This window comes from Pogona vitticeps, chromosome 2, assembly GCF_051106095.1.
Source record: "Pogona vitticeps strain Pit_001003342236 chromosome 2, PviZW2.1, whole genome shotgun sequence".
Lineage (NCBI taxonomy): Eukaryota > Metazoa > Chordata > Lepidosauria > Squamata > Agamidae > Pogona > Pogona vitticeps.
The window spans coordinates 56935544-56962902 of NC_135784.1; the positions used below are offsets into that span (position 1 = coordinate 56935544).

Below are 27359 nucleotides of genomic sequence, written 5' to 3' on the forward strand. Positions count from 1 at the left end.
AAGATGTTCTGAACAGGAGCCCTTCAAAGCCACCTTCTCAAACTATCATCTAGGGGGGAAAACACTCTATAACTGTTAACAGCTGGCTGAGAACGATTTTCTGGTTGATGGTACTAAGATACAGAGAGGTCCACCAGAACCAAAAGGACATATTTTCCTAAATACACTTTGTGTAAATAACCCATAAGGTGACCAAAACTATGTCTGTCTCAAAACAGGTTGAAAGCCACATGGTGAAGGATCTTGATACATTTGTGACTTCTAGGGATTGCTGAAATTGTGATGCTACCACAAATTGTACTACTCTCTACCAAATAGAGACTAGCTAGTAACCAATGGTACATAATGAAAGCTTTTTCAAAATTGTGTTTTCCTCAATAACTTTCTATTACTTGTTTCAAACACGTTCCTACAGAGTGGCATTTTCAACTTCTGTCATTTCTCCAAGGATCTGTGTTCTCAGGCTGTGCAAAATGAAAAAATAGCCAAAGAAACTTGACTAACAGCCTTGGTCCCAACTAGGATTGAGCCCTTATTCAGAGTACAGTCTTAGAAGGGAGGAAGGTACTAAATCCTCCAACTCTCCTTGTTGCATTACTTCTTTCTATAATAATATAGTTGTGAGCTATTCAATCAAGTCTTCGTGGCAATCCTTTCCAGGGTTTTCTAGGTATAGAGTACACAGAAGTAGTTTATCAGTGCCTTCTTCTGGGGGGCATTCTGGGACCACATAGCTTGCATAAGGCTATACACCACACATACACACACAAAAAGAAACAAACCTGCAGTGCTTCCTGCTCCTTATCCTGACAGTACTCAAGCAGTAAAATAAATAAATAAATAAAATAAATCTCAGAGCATCTTGGAGTACCAGAACTGCAATTTAGAGCATTTAAATTAGGAGTCGAGCTAACCACTTGGTCAGCAAAGTCTTCCAGAAATATTGATGCGATGACTCTGCAATTTGTGCAAAAGCTAGAAGGAGCTCTTATATTGTTTATATGATGGGTTGGGGAACAACCACAACCCTGAATTTCTCAAGTTAGACTTTCTGTCTTACCACAGGCCCTGCAAGAAGCTGAAAAGGGGGCCGACCTATGTTTACTATGCTAAGCAGTGACCCTCTTGGAAACTGGCTCATAAGCAGTAACCCTGCCATCTCAACCTGATGACTCAATCCTGGAGGTTGAGACTTCCAGTTAAAGACTGGACATGACAGTGTTGCTCCATGACTCTTTATCCCACAGCAGAATTCAGGCACCAGGGGGTGTGCTGAGCTCTGAATGATAACTGCCTCCACTCAATTTCTATAAGACAAGGAAAGAAAGAATCAACTGGTCTTTACAAAACTCTTGAATGATCATTAATCTGATGATAGTGGGACTATTTACGGGCTGTTTATTATCAGAGGTTGGTGCCATCACCGATACTGCATTGATAACATCGCTGGCATTTCACAGTCAATTAAAAAAACCTTGAAGAACATGTAAAAATATGCTTAAATGTCCTTAAAATATCAGTTTTATGATTGTTGCTTCACTTATTTCTTTGACGTGCACATTAACAACCTCCATCTCTGTTTCATGTTCTAGGTTGGGATGACACTAATTGCTAGACAGACAGAAGAAATGTGTGCTGAGACTAGCAAATGAAGATTTATCATCCCTTTTACCAGTTATGTACCTTGCCCAACTGCAGATCAGAGATGGAACAGGCATCAATGAAGGCCTGGGCTATGACAGAAAGACAGGCATCTATATGGTCAGTTTTGTCAATGTCAAATACAAACTGAGGATTCTTCAAAATGTTGACCCAAAACCTCAGAGGTAGGCTGCAGAGATAAAGATAAAATTAACAGACACAGTTATTATTAGTTCTCTACATCTACCTTATAGGACAATGGAAATAAATCGTAATAACCTAAGGGGGCAATGAAATATAAACACCGGCCTCTGGATACATGGTGCTTCTCAGCTGACATGATAGTCATCAGCACTATTTTTAATTAATTAATTTTCTAAGCTGGGGATGCATGCTCCAGACTTTTCCATTCTACTCCTATCCTACCCCCTGTTGACAGAGGAGTTCTGAAACGAAGCTATAACCAAATTTAAGAGAAAACAGTTACAAACCTCCACACAAATTCGGCATTCACTCTACCTGCATCCACCCAGGTGCAGTTACAGTTTCTTTGTTGCTGTCACCTGCCGTCAATTTGCTTGGACCCACTCACTGATAAATGGGCGACCTCCAGAATGTCTTGTCATTCATTCTTTTATAGACCTTCCCTCACAACACAGGGATGTGGGAGTGGAAAGGCAAAGCTGGAGCATGAATCTTGAACCCACCCAAAAGAAAGGATGCCTCAACTAGGCTAAAATTCCACTTTCACACCTTTCTATCTGGTTTAGGTCTTTGTTAAAGCACAGACAATGAATGGCAAAGCAGACTGCTTACTGTTCAGAAAGCAGACACGAAACATGTTGAGAAGGAGTTCACAGTTCATTAATCTCTTGATTTTTCAGCCAATACTGCTTCTGCATTTGCCAAAAAATGTGGTTTCAACTATCCTAGCTGAGATTTATTACAATTAGAGAGGTTACTTACCTGTAACCATAGCTCTTCGATTGGTCCTCTATGAATTCACACAAATGGGTTAGACTGCACCTGTGCAGGACTCCTCAGAATCTTCTTGAGCTTAAAAACATGTGATTAGTAGGATGTTTCCCATGGTGCACATGCTCCGCCGGCCCATAATACCTCCGTTCCGAAAATGTCTGCCGCTGTCAAGACTCTGACCAAAACAAAGCTCAAGACACTAAGTGACGGGCAGCAGGGAGGATGGGCGGGATGTGTAGATTCACAGAGGATCACTCAAAGAACTATGGTTACAGGTAAGTAACCTCTCTTTCTTCTTTGTGGCTTCTGTGAATGCACACAAATGTATGACTAGCAAGCTCACTTGCCGGAAGGAGGGCCGTCACGCCAACACTGAAGTCAGCACAGCCCTTCCAAAACTTGCTTCCTTTTTGGCCCTGATGTCCAGTGCATCACAAAGGTCAATGGTATAGACCATGTGGCCGCTCAACAAATGTCAGGGACCTCAATGCCATGTGACCAGGCAGTCGAAATAGCCATAGCTCTTGTGGATTGTGCCCTAAACGCCTCTGGTGGCACCTTGCCAGCCAGCTCATAGCCCAAGGTGGTAGTAGAAACGATTCACCTGGAAACCATCTGTGGAGAGGCCAGAGTGTCTTTCTGTGGTCCAAAGAAGCAGACAAATAGTTTAGGAGAAGTACTGAAGTCCTTAGTTCTGGAAATGTAAAAAGACAAGGCACGACGAACATCTAAAGAATGGAGCATGTGCTCAACATCAGAAGAAGGATTAGGAAACAACATTGGGAGAATTAGTGGTTGATTAACGCGGAAACTCAAAATCACTTTAGGGAGAAAAGACACATCAGGATATAAGACAACTGCATATAAGGGGCATCAGCTGAAGGGCAGCCAACTTGCTTGCTCTCCATGCAGAAGTAATAGCCACAAAAAACAAAGTCTTAATCAAGAGAAGTTTAAGATGAGCAGAAGCCATGGGCTCAAAAGGTGGGCAAGCAAGGGCCCGCAGTGGGGGCTGACAGGCGGGCAAATGTTACACAAGCCCCCAAGGAACGTCTTTAAAGTCAGGCGTGAAAATAAGCAGGAAACTTCTGAACCTACAGGCTGATAAGAAACAATAGTGGAAATATACACTTTTAACGTCGAGTGGGCCAGACTTTGATCAAACAGATAATGGACAAAAGTGTATCCAATGAAACTAGAACAGCCAGAAGACTTCTGGAAGCAGTAAATTTGGTGAAAACAGATCATTTATAAGTGCATAGCAATTTTGTAGAAGGTTTTCTAGCTCTGTCTAATACTTCTTTTACACTGGGAGAATCCTCCACACCGTCAGGTGAAGCGACTCCAGGTCGGGATGACAGATCTTGCCCCTGTCCTGAGTCAGGAGGAATGGTTGGAGAGGTAGTCTCAGAAACTTGGAGGTGATGGTTCTGAAGGTGGTGAACCACGGTTGACAAGGCCACCATGGGGCTATCAAGATGGCATTGGATCGCAACTGACAGATCCTGACGATCGTTCACTGAATGAGCTTAATGGGAGGAAAAAGATGAGGACATCATCCCAGCTCACCATGAAGGCATTGCCCAAAGAGTCCATGCCTCTCCCTGCATGAGAGCAATACCTGCTGCAGTTTGAATTGGGCTGGGTGGCAAATATGTTGATGGCTACCATTTCCCACCGATAGCAGATATGAGAGAATACTGAGTTGTCGAGAATCCACTCGTGAGTCTGAGTGGTAAGACGGCTCAGATGATCTGCCACATCGTTGTCCTCTGTAGACACGTGAATGGACACTGGAAAAATATGGTGATCGTAGCACCATTCCCAAAGTTGGATTGCTAAATACAGAAGAGACAAAGAGTGGGTTCCCCCTTGTTTGTTGATGTAATACAGAGTGGTCATGTTGTACTCTGTGACCAACCATGAGAGGAAAGAAAACACGGAAAGCCTTGATAAACGCCAACATCTCTAGATGGTGATGTGCAATGACTTCTCCGCACTGGACCATAGAGCATGGATCTTGTGAGTGCCACAATGCACCTCCAGCCTATTGGGCTGATGTCCATTGTGATTTGGACTGTCAGCTGGAGAGGCGTAAAAGGTTGGCCAACTAAAAGGTGAGGCATGAACATCCACAGTGTCAGTTGACTTGCGAGCTCTGGAGTTTGACAGGGTTGTCCAATAGAGGATCGAACGTGGACAGGTACTCCTGTAGAGAACACATCTTCAACAGAGCATGAGGAAGAACAGATGTGGTTGAAGCCATGAGACCTAAGAGATGTTATGTGTGGTGAGCAGAAAACTTGGCATAAGGTTGAAATTGATGAACAGCTCAATTTAATTTGTGAATCCTCTCAGTTGGAAGGAAGACCCTGGCTCTGACGGAATCTAGGTGCGCACCAATATAGTCCATGGTCTGAGACGGTTGGAGATGAGACTTTGCAAAGTTGATCTGTAGGCCTAGGTCTGACAGAGTCTGAAGGGGCAAAGTTGGTATCTTCTAGCGCTTTGCTCTAGGAACCAGCGACAATCAACCAATCATCTATGTACGGAAAAACTGTGATGTTGTGAAGATGAAGATAGGCTGCTACAGGGGCCAAACACTTTTCAAACGTTCTTGGGCAGTGGCAAGCCCGAATGGTAGGGCGCAGAACTGGTAAGCTGACCCCATGAAAAAGAAACTGAGATATTTGCAATGATGCTGGTGGATGGAAATATGAAAATAAGCATCCTGTAGCTCTATAACAACGAACCAATTGCCCAGAGAGAAGTGAAATGACAGATTCCAGGGTGATCATACGGAAACGTCTTGGATGAAGGTAAGTATTGAGTACTCTGAGATCTAGGATCGGCCAAAGACCACCGTCCTTTTTGAGAACCGTGAAATAGCAGGAATAGAAACTGCCTAGAATCTCTTGAGGAAGAATGCGTTGAATAGCATGCTTCCGAAGAAGAACAGATATCTCGTCTTCTAGAGCAGGTGAGTAAGCTGTGAGTTGGAGGTGGCTGACAGGAGGAATATCTGTGAACTCCAAGAGGTAACCATAATGTATGATGGCGAGCACCCACGTATCTTTGGTGATGACAGACCACTTGTTAAAGAAAGGGGCTAGTTGGGGATAATGGGAAAGGTTGGGCAGATGGTTCGGAATAGAACAGTCAAAGGTACTGTTTACTTTTCTTTGTAGGATGAAAGAAGGTTTGGCAATGTTGGACAGGGACCTGTGATGTGAAAGTAGTGGTAGCAGCAGAAGCTGGAGGAGGATTGGGCCTCTCTTGAGCAGGAGGTCTGTAAGAGCAATAGGCCTGATGGGAAGGTTGCTGATAAAATTGCTGGGCACTGAAAGGTCTGCGCCGCTGGTAACATTGGTATTGTGGCTGCAGGACAGAATAAGAACAAGCTGTCTTCTGGATCTTATGTAAATTGTTCATGACCTCATCCATTTTGTCATTAAATAGACTGACACCATCAAATGGGAGTTCTTCAGTGCAGGACCTAGCATCATCATTGATTCCCACTGAACACAGCCAAGTGTGCTTCCTGAGGGCAATAGCTGATGCTGCATCAGCAATGTGACGGGATGCTAAACGTTGTTGTTTAGTCAACGTTGTTGCTTCCAGGTGAGCATTGAGAGCAGCAGTCGTGGTCTCCTCAGGAGCAACTTGGAGAACTGGCAGAACCTTGTTCCATAACTGCCTCTGATAAGCCCCCGTAGCTGCCTGATAATTTTAAACTCTCATGACAAATGAGGCCAGAGAGTAGAGCTGATGACCCAGGACATCCAGTTTCCATCCTTCTCTTTTGGTGGATGTAACCTCCAAGCAGTTTCCAGGCTGTGATTGATTGGATTGTACTATGATAGAATTAGGTGCAGGATGTTTAGTGAGGAAAGTAGTGTCACTGTCATGCGTTCTGTAATGATTTTCAACACACCTAGAAATCTGAAGAGACGTAGATGGTTGATTCCATGATTCTTTTATGAGGTCCAACATAGTTGGAATAAAAGCCAAACTCAAGGGGGGGGGGCTTATCTTGGTTTATGTTGTCAAAAATGAGGTCCTGCTTGGGAGGAGGAGATTGCTCTATATCAGGCTCCAAGGATTTAGCCACATGGAGAATTAACTGTGAGTACAATGCAAAGTCCTCAGATGGAGATGGAGGATGGAGATCAGCAACATCTGAATCAGGAGTTGGCAGATTTGAAGGCGATTCCCTGGAAACTTCTGAAAGTGGATCCTATTCAGAGATTGACGATACCAAAGAACCCCTCACAACAGAAAAAGGAGAAAAACTCGTGGGAAACGTCAACAATTGGCAGTCTAAGTCAAAAGCCGAAATAGATTAGAAGCTGAAAATAACGATAAAGTCCGTAAGTCAAATCAGAAACAGTAATCAGTCCAAAGGTCAGTAACCCAGAAATCACAAAAGGGTAGCCAATCCAAATCTGACAATCATGATCGTAAACAAATCTAGTCCAAAGGTCAAAGTACTCCAGAAAACGAAAACAGTAGTCAGGAAGCCAGACCAGGATCAAAAAAACGTGAGACAGATAACAATTCAAAACAGCTCTAGACGTTGTGAAAGAGTCTGATCTCAGTGGCAGAAAGAAGGAACTGAGGTATCACGGGTGGGCGGAGTATGCGCACCATGGGGAAACGTCCTACTAATCACATGTTTTAAATTTCTAGAAGGTTCTCAGGAGTCCTGCGCAGGCACAGTCTAACCCACTTGTGTGCATTCACAGAGGCCGCAAAGAAGAAACTGTATCTCTTTGCTTAAGGCAGATACAACAAATTAACAGCCGAATGGGATAAAATAACCTATATGGCAACAAGCATTTTCTCTTCACCTTTAATAAGCCTGTCAACAGTTCTCCTCAGATGCAAGTAACCTATAGAATGGTATGCCTTTATATGAACATCTGCAGTAACCTATATTTATATGAACATGCTGACACTCAGTTTTGATTTATTTCTGAACACGGAGCTGGAATGGCTGTTTCCCTTGTGACAACTTGAAAGCCAGCTCTTTAATATTCTCCGAGGAGCATATACTTTTCACTGCTGAGCAGTCCTAAAGCTATTTCCTGCTCCTGGGCCATTTTCCTCCAATTCTTTTTCTGCATATTCTCTCTCCTGAGAACTACCACTGAAATCAACAAGGTTTGCTGAAGCATAAGTGTACTTAGAATTACATCAGGATTCTCCTTTTGTGCTTGTTTGTTTCAAGACAAACTTTTCAGACTTAATACACTAAAAATGATTTTGTTATCTGTTTTTCCTTCAGTTTGACTACCCTTTCCTTGTAGCTTAACATCTTTCTCAGTCTGGAGTCACAAGCCTCTTAGCCCCCACTGCATACCCATATTAATAAGTCTAGTAATTAATCATAACACAACCCATGTTTCTTCTGAATCACCAGCTTTTCTTAAAGTGAGTATTTGTGCAAAGCCGAAGGAATGGAAATTCTTTTCCTCACCTGTTGGTTTTCCAAATGTGCAATGTGTCTGGGTCAGAAATGCCCCGTTTCTCTGCTTGCTCTTCCAAGAAATCAAAGAAATACTTGATAGCCACAGGTGGCTTCTCGTCTCGGATGCTCAAAACGGCCTTGAATAAATCATCCAGGAATTTTTGTAGTGTGCCCTGAAGAATGAGAATATTAGATGTGGCCTAAGAAAGCAACTATTTTGATGATACATTATTTAAGATAAGATCATTTCTTTTTCAAACTATGTTGAAGAAATCTTGTCATGAAATGACTGAGAAAAGGAGGAGGCAATGTAGAGCCTGGAGCGGGAGAGGGGTTAATTTTGTGCACAGTGATATAATTAGCTTTAGTTTGCATTTAATCTCTTTTGGCACTGAGATTCTCCTCTGTTGTTCAAATTCAAGAGCACATCTGTGATTGTTCTGTGTGGTAAACAGTGGGAAAAGCTACAGACCGATGGTAACTCTTCTGATCTCTTCTCCAATTATGAATCACAAAGCACTGGTGTTACAGGCTGGCTCAAGGCCAAGCTTTGTGTTCAAATCAGTGTTGATGCTGTAAAGTGGAGTTTCTCATTGTAGACAGGGCAGTTATCACCACCGAAACAAACACTTCTAGATATTTCACCAGTGCTATACTTGAGCCTCTAGCATGAACAACACAGTTCTAATGAGTATGAAACACAGATCTTGAAGAAACATTATCACATTTCCTACAGCGTTCCCATTTAAGAAATAAAGGAGGAAATCCACTTTTGTTTGCAGATAAAAATAGCGATTTTATGCATAAATACATATATAAGCTCCATTAAACACAGTGGGGCTTATTTTTCAAGTGAACGTTTGTAAGGTCACACTACAAATATTATTTTCATTTTTTAATCAGTGAATTGTACTATCTTCCAGGAAGTATCCTAATTCAGTGAAAAAGGTCAAACGAATAAGCATTTCCTCACTGTGAGAAGTCCTCTGCTGCATGAGCAACCATGCGACCAATCTCACAAGCAGTCTGAGACTTGGCATGCAAAGGGAAGACTGCCAGAATTGGTGGAAGGATGCTTATGTGATCCCATTTCTGCAGTTATGTAATGAGACAGAATGCTGGCCTCTGAGTGTGAAGAAAAGATCACAAATATAAAAAGTGGGATAGGTGTTTCTTGATGGATCTGATTTTTGCCAGCTGTTTTATCTATCCACCAGGAAGGCAGAGTTAGTAGACTATTAAATGAGACCTTTTCAGTCAAAGGCCAAAATCAAACATTGCCCTTTCCTATACAGTGCCAGTATAATTGGGACTGCCTTCCTCTCTCCTGTGGCAGCCCTCTTTGGTGCCAAAAAACCTGCTGCAGAGGGTCTTCCAGCAACCAGACCAGGTTTGGGGGTTGCACTGGGGCCCGTAGGAGACAGCAGGCTTTGAAGATTCTGTCCAAAGTAGCAGAATCCAACAGAACTGGATTCTAGGCATAGTGACTGGGAGCGCTGGTTGATTCAAAGTGGGCTGGGTTTGTGGGCTGCCATGGTTCACACCTAGCTCAGCTTTCACATTTACCTTTGTGGAGAGCAATCTGGTCAGGTAGATTTCGGGAAGGACTTTTTTCCTATGACTCTGTCGATGAGACTTTTTGTTTTCATTCAGCTCATCTGTGGGAAGGACCTGAACAATTGCAAAAGAGAAGATTATATATATACAGTAGTAAAAACATTTTTTTTCTTTAAATAAATGCTGCTACAACAACAATTAAAGAGAGGGACAGAGAGAACATTACTGCATTTTATAAGCATTCACATTATATACACTGAAACAACATTAAAAATAAATTGCCAGGTGTGCTGTTTAGTTCCTTCCTCTCTTTTCTCCCTAATGAAGGACTATTGCTATAGCTTAAGTTTACAGCAAATTCAGCTGTCTGAAATACCACCAGACAAAATGTTCCTTTCTCTTCTGGCAGCCATCCTGAAGGTAACATATGTCAAGATATATATGCAGCATTATGATGAAAATTAAGATTAAAAAAATATTGAGTTCTGCACTTCTTCCTACAAAACAGAACGTGGGTTCAATTATTACCTTATTACGCAAGCAACCACAAGAGTCTGAACCGCACCTCCTCCTTTGGGGGGGGGGTCTGATCCGAGGCCAGCAAACTGGCTGGCTGACAAATGCATCAGTCTGCATATACATTGTACATATGGAAAGCATTCCTAGATTTTGCCTTTGACAATAAACTATGTGTGAGTAGTGCTGCCCTTTCATTATGCGCTGCTACACTGTGGGGGAGGAAGGGGCTTGTTTCATAACAAACAGATTTAGCAATTTCATTGGACCAGACCTGCTTCCCACCCATCAAGCTATTCTGCTGAAGCAATTATTTCCACAGCTCGGTATATAGCTCTTTGTGATTTATGTGTATATGTTGATGAGATTTTCCTTAAATCTCCTATACCTTGTCCCTCACATGCTTTCTTGGTGTGTGGGTCCAATTCCCAAATAGATATTTCCTACAGAGGAAATAGGGGAGAAAAGATCTCCCTAAGGAAAAAAATATCCAGGGCCCACCCACAGTGGGAGAGTCATTATCCTGGACAGTTCTTGGAACAGGATACTTACCAAATGAAAGTACTTTTCAGTATCCAAATCTTTCACTGAAAAAAAAAAGATGGGAGGAAATAAAGGAAAGGAAATGGATCAATGTGCTACTTTGCACAGCAAGTACTTTTCTAGGAGAAAATTCTTGGGCATTTCTCTGGTAATATGTAATAATAAGACATGATATACTAACTGCACTCAGTAACTCTAACCAATGAAACATTAACTAACCAAGATGACATTTACTTGGGGTCTGGTAGCAAAATCCATGTTTCTAATTTGAGGACTTGATGTAATGGTTGAGCTGAGCTGGGAATGAAGGAGATTTGGGCTTCTGGTCCCGTTCTTCAATGGCTAGAGTTCACACATGCCTAGCAATTTCTGACCCCAGCAGCAATTCATCACTGACCATTTTGTCAACTCTTTTGTGAACTCATTTCAACAGACTCTGAGAGTGAATCTGACCTGATTAATCAAATCCCTTCCCTTGAACTCATAACTTACAACTTAATTACATAAATCTCTTTCCCTCTCCCAAACCATGTGTGTGTGTGTTTAAGGAAACTAATGTATGCAAGAAAAACTTTTTTTAAATGAGTTTGAAAATCCATAGCTGTGAGCCATAACAATGTAGTAAGAATCCATGACTGAAGTAAATCAAATAAATGTATTGTCATTGTAAGTATATAAGTACATTGTGAGTATATAAGTAAGTACATAAGATTATTCTCCCATTCCTGTCCCTTATGTTTACCAGTTTCTGGACACATTTTTACCACAAAGGATACAAAAGAGATGTGAACAATCTAACCATTTTCACTATGTAGGCTTGTCAAGGACTCTTGCTTATACAATGAATTAAAATGGGTAATAAAGTAGAAATGTCAAACATTTCTTATACTGGTAGGTAGGCATCCTTCAGTTTCGAGAGACTATGGTAACATGCTCCGAATAGAGGTCTTGAAACAGCATCTAGTGTGGCTAGAGAAGGCCAATTTGAGAGTGACAATTCCTTCCACACTGAAGACAGATACAGTGGGGTCTCTACTTAAGAACGTCCCTACTTAAGAACAATTCCACTTAAGAACAGCTCCGTTTGCTAAATTTTGCTTCTACTTGAGAACAAAAATCCAAGATAAGAACAGGAAAAAAACCTTTCTTGCTCTTTTTTTAACCTTAGGTCATCTTAGGTTAAAAAAAAATTCTCCCCCTAGTGGTAGAGTACGTATTAACTAGCTTTGCATTAGTTCTTATGGGAACTAATGCTTCAATGTACAAACGCACCTCTACATAACAAAAAAACAGCCAGAAGGGATTAATTGGTTTTCAGTCCATTGCTTCAAAATTAGCTTCGTCAGAAGTGCTTTTAACACTGTTCCCTGACCTAAGGGGGGAAAAAAAGAAAAAATTTCCCCCTCTAGTGGTAAAAGGCGGAATAGCAGCTTCCCATTAGTTTCTATGGACGGAAAAGAGCAGATACGGATTAAATGGTTTTCAATGCATTCCTATGGGAAATGCAGATTCTAAATAAGAACTTTTCCACTTGAGAACCACCTTCCAATATGGATTAAGTTCTTGAGTAGAGACCCCACTGTACAATCTGTCCCTTGTCCGGCTCCCTGATTTTGCTGGTTTCTGGACTGCCTCTTTGCCTCAGCCTGCTGGACAAGGGTCTCTTCAAAATCGGAGAGGCCATGCTGTATGCTCAGATGTCAAGGTTTCCCATCTGTTGAGGTCCATTCCTAAGGCAGTCAGATCACGCTTGCAGATATCATTGTATCACAGCTGTGGTCTCCCTCTGGGGAGCTTTCCCTGCACTTATTCTACATACAGGAGATCTTTTGGAATCCCACCATCAACCATTCTCACAACATGCCTGAGTGTTCAGCTTCCTCTCCTGCCATGCACAAAGGGTCCAGGACTCACTGCAGTACGGGAGTGTACTCAGGACACAGGCTCTATAGACCTGGATTTTGGTATATGCTGTCAGCTTCTTATTCAGCCATACTCTCTTTGTGAGTCTAGAGAATATGGTAGCTGCTTTGCCAATGTGTTTATCCAGCTCGATGTCTAGAGAGAGTGTGCAAGAGATTGTTGAGCCAAGGTACACAAAATCATGAATCACCTCCAATTCTCGTGTAGAGATGGTAATAAAGGGAGATGAGTCCATGCCCTGGCCCATGACTTGTCTTTTCTTCAGGCTGATTGTAAGTCCAAAGTCTTGGCAGGCCTTGCTAAAATGGTTCATGAGTTGTTGGAGGTCTTCAGCAGAGTGAGCAATAATGGCTGCATCATCGGTGAAGAGGAAGTCCCCCATGCATTTCAGTTGGACTTTGGTCTTTGCCCTCAATCTAGAGAGATTAAAGAGCTTCTCATCTGATCTAGTCCAGAGATAGACACCTTCTGTTGCAGTTCCAAAAGCGTGCTTCAGCATGACAGCCCTGTTTCACTCCACTTCGGATGTCAAAGGGATCTGATGTTGAGCCATCAAAAACTACAGTGCCCTTCATTTACTCATGAAAGGACCTGATGATGTTAAAGAGTCAGGATGGACATCCAATCTCAGGAAGTATTTTTAAAAGGCCATCCCTGCTAACCAAGTCAAATGCGTTTGTAAGATCTATGAAGGCCATGAAGAGTGGCTGTTGTTGTTCCCTACATTCCTCCTGCAACTGTCTGAGGGAAAGAAGAACTGTCTTTGCACTGGGACAAAAACATGGATCTGAGGTGTGGATCCTCATAAGTCCACATGATTTTTACATTGAATCTGTCTCAAACCACTATAAAATTATAGATCCCATTCGTACCCACAGAAATTATGGGTCCTTCAGCTTATTGCTTTGCAGTGGCAGAAAAACAGGGATCCAAGGCATGGATCCTCATTATTTTAAGTTGGATCTGCTCCAAACCACAGTGGCTTAGGCATCAGGCCATTTGATTCCCCACTGTGCCTCCTTGATAGGGGTTGGGCTCCATGAACCATAGGGTCCCTTCCAGCTCTGCAGGTGATGATGAGGATGTTAATACCAACACACTACACCACAGAGATCATGGATCTATCAGCACATGGCTTTGCTGTGGTGCAAAAACATTGATCATAGGCCCCATCTCTGCCCATAAATTGGACAGTGGTTTGGGGTAGATCCATGAAAAGTCATGTGGCTCTATAAGGATCTGTGTCTTGGATCTATGTTTTTGCACCACTGCAAAGCCATGCACCCAAGATGGACCCATGATTTCTGTGGTGTCTCCTGCCAGGTCAAGAGACGTTAACCTGTGAGACATCCACAGTTTATCCTGGGTTGGTGTTCTTTGGAGCCGAAAAGGGCCAGAATATTTTCAGGAGCACTGGTTTTTTTCTCCTTCCAGTCCCTGGCAGCTCTCTCTCTTTCGCTCTGCTTCTTTTTCCAAATGCTGCTTCTCTCTGCTTCCTATGGAATAGCTGGGAAATTATGAAATAGACAGTGGTGCAAGACAAAGCCTGAACTGCAAGGATTTTAAAAGCCCATGTAGCCCCCTCAACCGATATACAACAGCTGAAAAACAGATTTAACGTTTTCCAAGAAGATGCACACACTGACCCGAACACCATGTACCACATGACTTTAACCAATTTCAACCCCCCCAATCCAGCTACCAATTCATGTTCATAGTGTAACCATGCTCTGAGTCTCACTGAAATCAATTGGTCTTACTTCTGTATAGCTCTGTATAGGATTACACTGTAAGAAAAATCCATTTTCTTTTCCAGAGAACTTTTTCAAGACTTTATTTCTCAGAGAGAAAAAAAAGCAAAATAGCTCTGAGTTCCTCTTTGCTGGTAACCTTTGAATTTTTCATTTCCAACTCTGAAGGACTTTATTCAGCAATTTCTATCTCAAAGAGCCACAGTGATTGCTGGAAACCTGATCTCCTTCTTGTAGGCCACTTACACAGTTAAAAGCAATTCTGCCCGGTGACTGAAGTAGGTGGAGATTGGCAGCTGATGCATTGCAATAGAAAAGACAGCTATTCAAGTCCAAAGGTCAGCAACCAACCCTATTTAGCGTCAGTGAGGAGGATGACCTCATAACATCCAGTCTGATAACCGATGCTGTATTATATTTATGGATGGCTCCAGGCCTGGGGCCAATGCAGAGCTCTGCCAAAATACCCTTTGCTGTGTTGGGCATTGCTTGGACACCCATTCTTCCCCCAATTCAGATTGCTGGCCGTCATTCAGAGAACGTCATGCATTGCAGCAAACAGGGCACTCAGTGTCTGCTCTTCTTTTCTGTCTCTGTCTGGCCATCAATCCTACTCAGTTTTGTAGAGGAGGCAAAAGGCTTTCAGATGAATGGTATAAATTACTGTGGTTTAATCACTGTCACTGTCATGGAGATGAGAATTTTGCTAAGTTCTAGTCACAACAAAACAATGTCATGACGAGGAGGTTACATCAGAGCTATGAAAATGTCTCATAGCATCAGAGGCGCTTCCACCTTGGATGGAAAGATGAAGCGCATCTTCACAGATGAGGCTTAAACTGTCTCTCAAGTGTCTCTTGCGGTAAATATGTAAACGCTGAAACAATATCATTTTAGAACAAAAAGTGGGAGAGAGACATTGATAGCACATGCTGTATTAGCCTTCCAGCAAGGTCTACAAATTCAATGGAAGCAAGAACCACTAAAAACCACTGGAAGCCTCACATGGTAACATGCCTGAGGAACACTGCTGTTCCTTATAGTAGGGATGGGTGACATGTGGCATTCCCATGCTCTCTCACTACCATTATGGCCCCAAACCATTGACGGTCCAACAACATCCGGAAAATGTACATTCACCACCTCTGTCTTACTGACTGGAGGATTTATTGCAACATATGCTTTTCTAAGAAAGAGTTGTTAACTACTGAAATCCAAAATGGAGCTTGAAAAGGTCGAGAAGGTTTGGTGCATTCTCAGAACTAAAATCCAAGTCTGACAAAATTAATTTATTTAAAAATTTTTTATCCTGCCTTTCTCCTTAAAAAGAATTCAAGGCAGTACACAACACTTCTGTAGTATTTCATACCATGTTAGTTCCTTCCATCCCCAAGTAGGAAAAGCCCACTCATTTTTTTATGTAACTTCTACTTTTCCAGGAGAAACACACCACACATCATCCTCAACATTTTTTCATCTTGCCTCTTGATCCTGCTAGGCACCTCCAAGGGACTTTACAAAACAACTTTCTACAAAGCCAAAGTTAAAAGCAACTATCAAAGCAAGATCATTCAAACCAAAAAGAGTGAAAAACTCAGAATAAACTTATTAAAAGCCAAGAAAAATAAACATTTTTTCCTTGCATAAAAATAATCAGGGGAGAAGTTAAGCTAATCTCCACTGGGAAGAAATTTAATATCTGAAGTGCTACCACAGAAAAGGACTAAACCTCAAAAATTGGAGACCCCGTGCAATCCATTGTCACATCTAGTCAATAGTTCAGTAGTTCCAGACTTTTTGGCAAAAGTTGAAAAGCAGAGATTTAACTCATTGTTGCATACATACAGGTAGTACCCAAACCACAATTCTTTCCCTGTCTTCATGTAGATGTTATAAACCATTGGGGATAAATTAGGGGCCTGAAAAGCCACTAGAGCCAATGATTAGGCAGCTTAACAAGAATCTCTCAGCACTGCTTTTGAAGATTATTGTGCCGAACAGGACCTGAAGCACCACAGAATGATGCCCCCAGATCCTCCACTAGGTATGGATCCTAGAATGGCCAAGCAAAGTATGTTCCTTATATATTACCCCATAGTGCTTAAAAGCGCCTTGGGTGGTTTAGAGTTAATTATGCAGGCTACACATTGCCCTCTCCGCGCAAGCTGGGTATTCAATTTACTGAACTCGGCAGGAGGGAAGGCTGAGTGAAACTTGAGCCATTACCTGAGCCCACTGGATCTAACTCAAGTCATGAGCAGAGTCTTGACTGCAATACAGCAGTTTAACCACTTTGACAGGAGGCCCATATCATTGTTGATGGTACTAAATGAAGCAGAATTAGCAGAACCAACAGGGAAACAAACTCTATATTTGCTAAAAAAAACTGTTTTATTCCCCAAACTGGACTTGCATCCTAATCAGAAAGAACTAAATACTCAGTTTAATCTAATATATAAGGAAATTCAGTTTACACTCTAGAATTCTTGCTGAAAAAAGGAAGACTGGACATTGGCTGATAATATTCCATAATAGTGAGATCCAATAATGATGGCTTAATAATGGTATTATATAGTGGCCTGAGATCTCCATAGGATGGGTATTACTACTGGATCTTCTATGCCTCATCCCTGGACTTTTTAGCTAGAAAATCTCATAATTCATCATTTAATTTTCTGTTATACAACAATTAACAGTCATATTAAAAGATGAATCACCCTAAGATTTAAGAGGATGGGCATGAATTTGTTATGTCATGGTAAGTGTTGTAGAAGGATAAAGCTTCACATCTCCACTGAGCCATCAAGCTCAGTGGGTGATATTGGGCTAGTGATTAGCTACTGCATTACATAGGATGGTTGTGAGAATACATACTACTTTGAGTTCCTCGGAAAAAGGTAGAAGAGAAATATAATATTTTTAAAAAATTATCTCATGGAAGATACCGTATTTTTCACTCCATAAGACGCACCTCTCCATAAGACGCACCAAATTTTTAGGCGAAGAAAACAGGAAAAAATAATCTGGGAATTTCGCTCCATAAGACGCACACACTTTTCCCTCAATGTTTTTTTTGGGGGGAAAAGTGCGTCTTATGGTGCGAGAAATACGGTAGTTTGTATGCTTTACTTTCTACATGTGATGCTGAATGCATTGATATCAGCTAAGGGCACATTATATTGTTGAATTAAATTGGGAGCCAGTTAGTATTTTTAGAAATTGATTTAACATCACACAGTTTTTGTACTGGTATGTGTAAGTTGTGTGGTACTGTATATTAGCACTTCAGCACTCTGGGTCCTGGTTTTCCAAGTTTTTTCTGTTTTGTTTTTGTAACCAGGAAAAATTCTTCACCTAAACCAGAGGTTTCCAAACTATGGCCCATGGACCACATCTGGCCCGCCTTTGCCTTTTCATTCAGCCCAGTACACACACATCTACGTGCATGCGGGAGTGCGTACATGCGGGAGTGCATGCCAGCATGCATGCAGGAGTACATGAATGCAGGTGGGTGGGTGTGAGTGTGGCTGTGTGTGTACCTTCAAAAATGTGGAGCATATATGATGTGGCCCTCCTGCTGAAAAGTTTGGATAACCCTGATCTAAACCATACCTTGTTCCTTTCTTGAGATGGAGCTTGCCTGCCTTGAGACAGCTGACTCAACAAATTTTATTTAGCAAAAGCAGCATCAGCAGCCTATAACACAACCCACAACTACTCTAAAAGTCATTTTCTCTGACCATTAGGAATCACCATGTCTAGCCTAAACTGTGTTTTTTAAAAATATTTATGTTTTCAATAGAAGTTATGAAGTAGCATAGTACTAGATTGATACAGCCCTACAACAGAAACTGATAAAGGGAACAGGATATCCTGCAGTCCAAAACCCGTTCCACTTGGCACACAAAATTCAGCAAACCCTGAAGACCACGACAGACAATATTTACTCTGGCACACAAGATCACACATGCCAAACAAGTAAAAAAATATGCAAGATCAGAATCAGTTTGAAATACACAACCCCACATAGGTGCTTAAATACTCCCAGTTCCCAACCAAAAAATATAAAAAATTAGTTCTATGTTGCATATTTGAAGATTTTTAATTCAATTTCAAGTGTGCTAAACCAATGCAAATGTAAGAGTAGTACAACATGTCACTGAGACCTAAGTTGTATAATTTATAAGCAGAAAGGTGTCAGGGAACTCCACTACAATCACATTCAAACCAGAAAACCTCTGTAAAATCCAAGAAGTTACCAGCATGGCTAGTAAACAGAGTGTGTTTATGGGAAATCTATCAGGGATGGGGGAAAAACTTTTTTCCAGAAACTAAAAGTATTGTCTAAATGAGATGGAGAAAGTGGAACACAACTTGTGTTGTGTGTGTGTTTAGTCGTTTAGTCGTGTCCGACTCTTCGTGACCCCATGGACCAGAGCACGCCAGGCCCTCCTGTCTTCTACTGCCTCCCGGAGTTGTGTCAGGTTCATGTTGGTTGCTTCGCAGACACTGTCCAGCCATCTCATCCTCGGTCGTCCCCTTCTCCTCTTGCCATCACACTTTCCCAACATCAGGGTCTTTTCCAGGGAGTCTTTTCTTCTCATTAGATGGCCAAAGTACTGGAGCCTCAGCTTCAGGATCTGTCCTTCCAGTGAGCACTCAGGGTTGATTTCCTTTAGAACTGATAGGTTTGTTCTCCTTGCAGTCCAGGGGATTCTCAAGAGCCTCCTCCAGCACCACAATTCAAAGGCAGACTGAACACAACTTGCAGAAAGGAAATGCAAGCAGACAAGTAGGATTGCAAAATGAAGGATGCAGTGTCAAGACCCATGATATTAATAATTTAAAAATCTGTAAATACGTTAGGCACATGAAGTCAGGCAGGAGGTGGTGGTTGGACCATGGAATTAAAGGAGTACTAAAGGTGAATAAGGGGTTTTCAGAAAAACTTAGTAAATTCTTTCCACCTAAGTGCAGAAAAGAACTCTGCCTGACTTGATTTCCAGGATGGGAAAATGAGGAATTGAGGCCAACAGTGAGGACATTCTAGATTTTTAACGACAAATTACAAACAAGCAAATCACAGTTCCTAATGATATCAGCAGGGAAAGCCCAGCTGAGAATGAACCAAAGCCACATCCTGCCTCATTATCTTTGAAAGTGGCAATAAACATGTAGGCAGGATCTAGCTGATGTTATATGCCTGGGTCTTCAAAAGCTTTTCAACAACGTCTCCCACTAAAGACCCCTGAGCAAACATTGTATGATGAGAAGGGAAGTCCTCGTATGTCACGAAACCGGTCAAAGAACAGGAAGCAGAGAATTAGAATAAAGGGCCAGGTCTCACAATGGAGGAATGGGAGCAATGGAAGCCACCCAGGGGTTCATATCAGGAACAGGCGCCTTTTAACTTGTTATAAAAATGGAGTCTTACGAAGTGCAGACATGGAAGCTGGCAACAAAAACATCAAACTGACATAAGGGGAGGAGGTTGGTAACCTTTTCTTCTCAGGATGTCTATTTGCTAGAATCATACTGTCAGTTGCTTTTTTCCCCCTGGTCCAAATGTAACCTTCATGACAGCATGTTGTAAAACAAAACACATTAAATAACAACAGCATTTCAGATAAGCCACAGACAATTGAGAGTCGCATGTAGTTTGATCTTTGGACAGTGATCTCCAAGGCACATTCCTACTCTGATTTAACTTCTCTCCTGTCCCATAAATCATGTGTGCAGGTGAAAGAAAGAGTAGCAATTTACCTCTGCTTAGCGTGGTATCTTTCTTATCTGTTAAGCTCATAGCTAGGGATGCACCATCAGGGATCTGCGAGGAAAGGTACAAAATTAGGAATAAACAGCTTATTATATTGTGACACTTAAGTAATAATGAATGAAGGGGATATTTATATCTCTCAATTCTCCAAATATTAGTGGGAGAACAACAGTTTCTATTTGCAACACTTAGGCTGCATACCTACTTGCAGATTCTTGCATAATTGCTGTGATAAGTAGATAAAATTTTCCAGATCATATGATAACCACTGCTGTACAGTACTACTGGGGTAGGGAGGATGCTATGCAAAAGCACTTCTCTCTTGCTACAGAAATTCAAACATTTCCACAAATGACAAGAAACCATGCACTGAATCTCTTATTTATTAATTAAAATATTTTATAACCCAGTCTGTATCAGCAGATCTTAGGGTCAATCAATAAAATTACCATAAAACTATCAGGAGCAATTCAAATACTTTGGAACAATTTAACAGAGCTAGGGTTGGGCCTCTTTCCCCTTACTAGACTTTAAAAAAAGCTCTGAATGCATCCAATAGCACCATATTGATTATAAACATTAATAACTGGACAAAAGCTGTAATTGACCATATCATGGTCTAATCTCATGATTTCCACTCTCTTTCTTTGCATGCTGCATCAAATTTACTGAGATATCTACAATACACAAGGACCAGTCATTCTTTGTTTCAACAGAAATTTTATGTAGATAAGTACAGAGTGAAAAAGAAACAAACCAAAAGAATATGACAATAATGCTGGCTAAAGTGTGTTGTTACGGCTGCAGTCTCCAACATGATAAGGAGTAAGGTGCACTGAACACAGTGAGTCTTAGTCCTGAATACGAACGCACAGGTTTGTACTCTTAAGAATCATTTCACATTTATATTATTCTTCTGTAAGCAGGCTGGGAAACATCAGATCAGAATGATAAAATCTGCATAGATTTTTCATGAAAGATTCATGAACAGCAGAAGGAACAAACTTAATATTCTGCTTGCAGATTCTTCCTGCAAGATGCCATGAATTTTTCATTATGACAACATTTTGCATGTGCCCCCTTGATAGGAATTCTTCCAAAACACTCCCACTGATCAATCTCATACCTAGGTCCAATCAAGCATCCAACCAGGCATATGCTTGGCCAATCATAATGGCCAAACACAGTTTTAACTTGATATAATTTGAATGAAGTTGCTTTCATGACTCTTTGCATTAAATTAATACAGGCACATGAAATTACTTTGAATATAGGCTTCAGTGATCTTCTCCCACTTTAAATGGCATTCTTTTTTTAATGAAACAGAAAGAAAAAAAAGACCATTTGTGGGTAAACCATGCTCCCGTAAGAAACCAATGGGAACTCTGACATCACTGTCAACAAGAAAGAGGAATGGTATGATATTAATTAGGATGGATTGCAGCCACTGGGAAAAGGCTTTTTTTCCCTAGCAATAACTTGTTTTGCATGAAGAGCATTTAATTAGTCTCGATGTGTTGCAATATTAACGAGTTTCTCGCCAGGGCAGATGTCTGTTCCCCAGAAGGTCTCATGGAGTTATGGCAATCTTCCTGCTTGCTTCTGCTAATCCTGCTTAGAAAGCAAATCGTGTTAGGTCCCCAAGGAATGTCAGACCCAAAGGAAGGGAAGTTCTTGGAGCATTCACACTTTTTACCTTATAATGTGCTAATGTGTTCAGTTTCTTCCTGCCATCTTCCATCACTGAAGTGTCATCAAGGTCCCGAAGGATGTAACTTTCAGTGCTTGTGGCAAACCATTCTAAGTAAAGAAAGTGGATCAAATGGAAAGCCTGCTTGAACAAAGCCTGTGCTAACAAGAACGCAAGTGATTCCTCTTGTTTATATGCCATATTTAACAAGGGACACAGGTGTGTCAGTGGCAAGCTCTACTGCACTTAAAAGGCATGCTTGAGCCACACATTTCAAATATAGAGAACTCTGAGTACCAGTATGAAAAATCATTTCACGTTATGTCAACTAGGTGAAAACATTACAACCACAGCATTGTATTCTGATATTATGCATTTTCATATTATACATCATACACTAATTCAGGCAGAGTTTACAGATGTCTACCATGTGTAAAAAAGGAAACATGGCTGTAGAATTAAAGAATGCATTTAATTTCCTGGATTCAATTATCTCTATTTTTAAAAAGCAAATTAATTCTCCTTTACAAAGAAGTTGTTGGTGAACACCTTAGGATATTGGTTCCCAAACCTGAGTTCCCAGATGTTCTTGGACTAGAACTCCCAGAAATCCTGGCCGGCACAGCTAGTGGTGAAAGCTCCAAGGATTTTAGACCAAAAACAACTGGGGATCTAAGGTTGGATGCCACTGCCTCAAGCAACAGTGAGTTCACTGGGTTTCAATTGGTAGAACATAGCTTGAGAATGATAATGTAAACAAATCTAAATTTACTTATAAAAATCACATCCCACTGTCTGCTTATAAACATCCTTTTCTGGTCTTTAGCTAATGCCCATTTCCATCAGTGGATAATAGAAATTGCCTTAGTATTATGATCTTGTTTTCTGTGCTCTCTGAAGGTAAATCTCTGATGTCTCCATGAGTGTCACTATATTTACTGTCCTGCTCCCTAATTTTATATTTGGAAGATGCATTCCTTAGCTTTCCTGCTACGAAAAACCTTATTTTTCGTTCCAGGTACCTAATACTAAGTGCCTTAACAAACATCCCAGCCCATCCAGAAGCTCTTAGTTGTAGATGATCAAAAACAATAGGGCAGATTTGTGGAGGGTATGTTTGGAGTACTAAGATTTTGTGCCAGACTGAGCAACTGGGCCATTCCATGACTTGTGATAATTATCTAATCAATAATTCTCACCCTACTCCATTTTCCCTCATGTCACTTTTCATTTCTGGGGAGTAGGATTCATTCATCAGTTTGGGAGCTTTACCTTAGTGACAGGCTGTAATTCTGAAGAAATGAGTACAATGGATGATTGTTAGTCCCAGAGGATGTACCAAATAGTTCCTCTTTGGCAACTACTTGCATAAGAGGGATTTATTTATTTATTTATTTATTTATTTATTTATTTATTTATTTATTTATTTATTTATTTATTTATTTATTTATTTATTTATTTATTTATTCTATTGGATTTACACCCCGCACCATCTGGCAACCAGGTCACTCTGGATGGCTCCAATCCATTGTGCAAAGGAACAGCCCTAATGAAGACAATGGGGACATGAACTTTAACCTGTGTTAATTGGAAATCTGAGATCTGGGGGGGGGGGGACCGGAATGACACTCCATTAAAACAAAAAACTGTCCTCACCAATAAGCTTGTTAGGCACTACTTAATCCAGAGGGGACTGCCAAATATAAACTCATGAGTGCAGTCACTCTATGCTTGAGCTTTATGACCATGTATGATGAGTATTCATTTCCTTAACAGAAAAAGGGATCTTTACCTAGATCAACATCTTCTACCCTCGGCCACTGGGAATAAGGAATATTCTTACAAAAGGCTTCAAGTATTTTCTCTTTAACTTGGCTGAGAGTGTCCGTGTCCATAACACGAACAGTCAGGGAGTCCATTCCACATCCTTGGAAAGACACATTCAGATTCTGAGGAGAAAGATGGCTGGTTAGAGTATGGGTGGTATGTTCAAACTGCAAGGCATAAAAGGCCTGTAACAAACTAAAAAAATCTTGATACACAGCCTTTAAAAAGAGACAAATTTTAAAGCTCATGAAAAGTGCTGATTTACAATTCCGCTCAGTGAAGCTGATTATTTTATTCAAAGCACTATGAAAGCATGAAGAATAATTGTGTAGATTCTCCTTAATTGTCATGTGCATGAACTTAACTGAAATACAAGAACCATCTCAAGCAGAAGGCAGGAAAAATAACTGTTGTCATTTCCTTCTATAAAATCACTTTTATAGGAAATAAAATTGAAATTTAACACCAGTGAATATGGATGTAGCACAATGGCAGCTAATAGACTTACACTGGCTTACTGTGATGATGAACTATTAAAAATCTCAGCGTCATACATCATAAAGGAGGTCTAAACAATAAAAGCATCTACTATAAGATCTTCTCTGATCCTGTTCTCTGAACGAGGAGAGAAACGAATCAACTGAGCTTGTCTGCCTGATCAACAAGCCTACTTCTTACAAATACAAGTAGCTGAGATGTTAAGCCAGTGCCTCAGTTGTACCACTTCAAACTGCAAATGGGGGATGATAAAATGGGAGATTCCTTATAGGTTTACATCCAATTTTTGTGTTACCAGATGCCCACCAGCACAACAGAATTAGTGACTCCAGATTTCTGTGAATGCAGGGATGGGAAATGTGTCCCCATCCAGATGCTGTTGGATAGCAACTCTTATTGCTTCTAGCCAGCAAACGCAATACAGAGGAATGCAGACAGCTGCAATCCAAGAAAATTTGTAGGGCTACATGTTCCTCATCCCTTGCATATACTCTTGTATAAACAATGTCCCATTTTCAACTCCTGGCATTTCTACTTACAAGAATCTCTAATTTATGCAAACCCAGGAAAGATTTTTCTGCAGATCCTACAATACAGTACAGTGGGGTCTTGACTTGAGAACTTAATCCGTATTGGAAGGCGGTTCTCAAGTCAAAAAGTTCTCAGGTCAAATCTGCATTTCCCATAGAAATGCATTGAAAACCATTTGATCCGTATCTGCTCTTTTCCGTCCATAGAAACTAATGGGAAGCTGCTATTCCGCCTTCGACCACTAGAGGGGGATATTTTGTTTCTTTTTTTCTTAGGTCAAGAAAGGTTCAGGGAAGGCAGGGAAAATACAGTCCAGGCAGTACAGTCCCAGGCAGTCCGAAGACTGTCTCCCAATCCACTCTCTAAACGCTGGGAGGAGTGAGGAAGCAGACAGGCACCCTTTTCACTGGCCAACAGTTAACTGAAAGTTCACTTTTTGCACTTTCCCTGCCTCCCACGTGGGTTTTTTTCAGTTCTTAACTCAAATCTAAGTACTTAAGTCAAGTCAATATTTTCCTATGAGAGCGGTTCTTAAGTCAAAATGTTCTTAACTCAAGCCGTTCTTAAGTCAAGACCCCACTGTAGATGGCTTTGGACTAAATGGATTAGGGGCCCCAACTGTACATATTTAAAACAATATACATGGAGAAGCAGTGTATTTGGAGAGGATAACATGTCCATATGGCTTTACGATAGCATTTTGTACAGCCCTATTATCGTCGTTGGTTTGAATGTACCTGCAATAGGTAGACAGGGCAGAAGGATGCAAGGGTAATGCAGGGTGCCATTGTAGCTACCAAGACAAAGTGTAGCTACAGTGACAAGCACTCCTTAACAGCTGAGCTATACACATCGCTGTGATCAGCATATGATTTGTGCATGGTCTGGGACAGAATTTAAAAGCATAAAGTAGATACAAAATCTACATAGAGAATTACTTTATCAACACTTCCTGGCCTGCTGATTACATCTCTGCACAGACTTGATTTATCATCATCCAGGAATTGTGCATTCACCTTCATTTGAGCTGCTTGTGAAAAAGAGCCTGTGGCACTTTTTTTGATTTGTTCCTATGAAATTATCTCTGCAAAGATACTGACTGATTAACTTCTTTAAATAATAATATAATCATGTGCCATCAAATCAATTCTGATTTATGGAGACCTTTTTTCAGGGTTTTCCAGGGAGAGAATACTCAGAAGTAGTTTACTATTCCTTTTTTTTTCCTGGTGGCAGTGTGGAACTGTGCAGCTTGCCCAAGGCCACACAGGCTGGCTCTTCTCAAAGGAGGCACAGTCAGGAGTGAAACACCCAATCTCTGGTTCTGCAGCCAGATACCTAACTCACTGAGCTAAACTCCTTATTTTAGCATTATAAATTATAGATCAGTCAGTAACAGGAATCTGGGGCAACACAGCAAAGAATACAGTGCCAAAAACCTGTTCTCATTTATACCATCACAGTTCCTGAGTGACCCCACTGATTCTAGGAGAGCCCCCCTTGATTTATGCAATGTAATCAAAAGCAGAATTTGGTCTGAACTCTGAAAGGTCTGTCTATTGCACTTACTGTCAGGCTGAAGCTAACACATTCCCCAGACTTTACATTCTTAGAATGAGATAGTCCCACATGAAGCATTTTATAGCATCACTTTTCAGCACAATTCCTGTAACACGAAGTACAAAAGCCTTCACACCATGGACTCAGCTTTACAACCAGCAACCATTTCATCGAGCAGCAGAGTTACTATTTTGCCAGAAGCTGTAAAAATGAGACATTCCATTTTCTTTGTACCCAATTCATTGTTATATACTGTGTTTCCCCAAAAATAAGACAGGGTCTTATATTATTTTTTGCTCCATTTTCAGGGGATGTTTTATGCACAATGGTGGAGGGCGGGGTTTGACTTAAATGGGACTTATTTTGGGGGTACTGCTTATATTACAAGCATCCTGAAAAATCATAGTAGGGCTTATTTTCAGGTTAGGTCTTATTTTGGGGGAAACAGGGTAGCAAATGATCCTAGAATATTTATTTTTTCAGCATATCCTGGATGTCAGCCAATCAGATGGAATTCTCAGTAGGCCTGATATATTCTCTGCCTTGCAAGTATTAGTGACCAGATGTTTTAAAATTAGATATATAGCCACATGCACTTTTGTTGGAAGTATGACATATGACCGCTCAGGTATTCTTGATTGCTCTTCTGAAAGCACAGATACCTGATATGCACAATTCATAAGGAAACAGCAGCCTGAATGCAACTGGTGCTTCTAACCAGAGTTGACTCAGCTTGATTTACACCAGTTTTGAGATACCATTCAGTAACTCATTCAATAGGTCTACTCTCTTCAAGTAGAATCTAGATTTAAACCTATGTAGTTAGCGTACATAATTCTATGTGTATCTTAACTTGTGAATCACAACTGTTCCTTTAACTTATTCATAATATACCTACCCATTTTTGATCTAACGCCTGGAACGTCAACCAAGCTGAAGGATAGTTTCCCTTTTCCATATTTCTGTGCTCATCACAGTCCCAAGTACTCATGGGAGACTGAAGACTGGATTCATTCTTAAAAGGTCAACCAACTTATACTGTCCCTGGAAAGAAAGCTCAGCAAAATGCCTGCCAGCTGCACTGAAGCTCACTGACTG

At 41.0% G+C, this 27359-nt stretch overlaps 1 protein-coding gene across 1 annotated transcript in view; it reads right to left on the reverse strand.

The window, feature by feature from the left end:
* Positions 1-27359, reverse strand: part of PLXND1 (plexin D1) — a 224745-nt gene that overhangs the window by 10854 nt on the left and 186532 nt on the right. Inside the window, exons 27-33 of the mRNA XM_072989488.2 lie at positions 23638-23794; positions 21852-21955; positions 20143-20206; positions 10715-10749; positions 9656-9760; positions 8099-8262; positions 1684-1831 (exon numbers count right to left, since the gene is read on the reverse strand). Of these exons, the coding sequence (XP_072845589.2) occupies positions 1684-1831; positions 8099-8262; positions 9656-9760; positions 10715-10749; positions 20143-20206; positions 21852-21955; positions 23638-23794 (777 nt within the window). The remainder of the gene's footprint in view (positions 1-1683; positions 1832-8098; positions 8263-9655; positions 9761-10714; positions 10750-20142; positions 20207-21851; positions 21956-23637; positions 23795-27359) is intronic.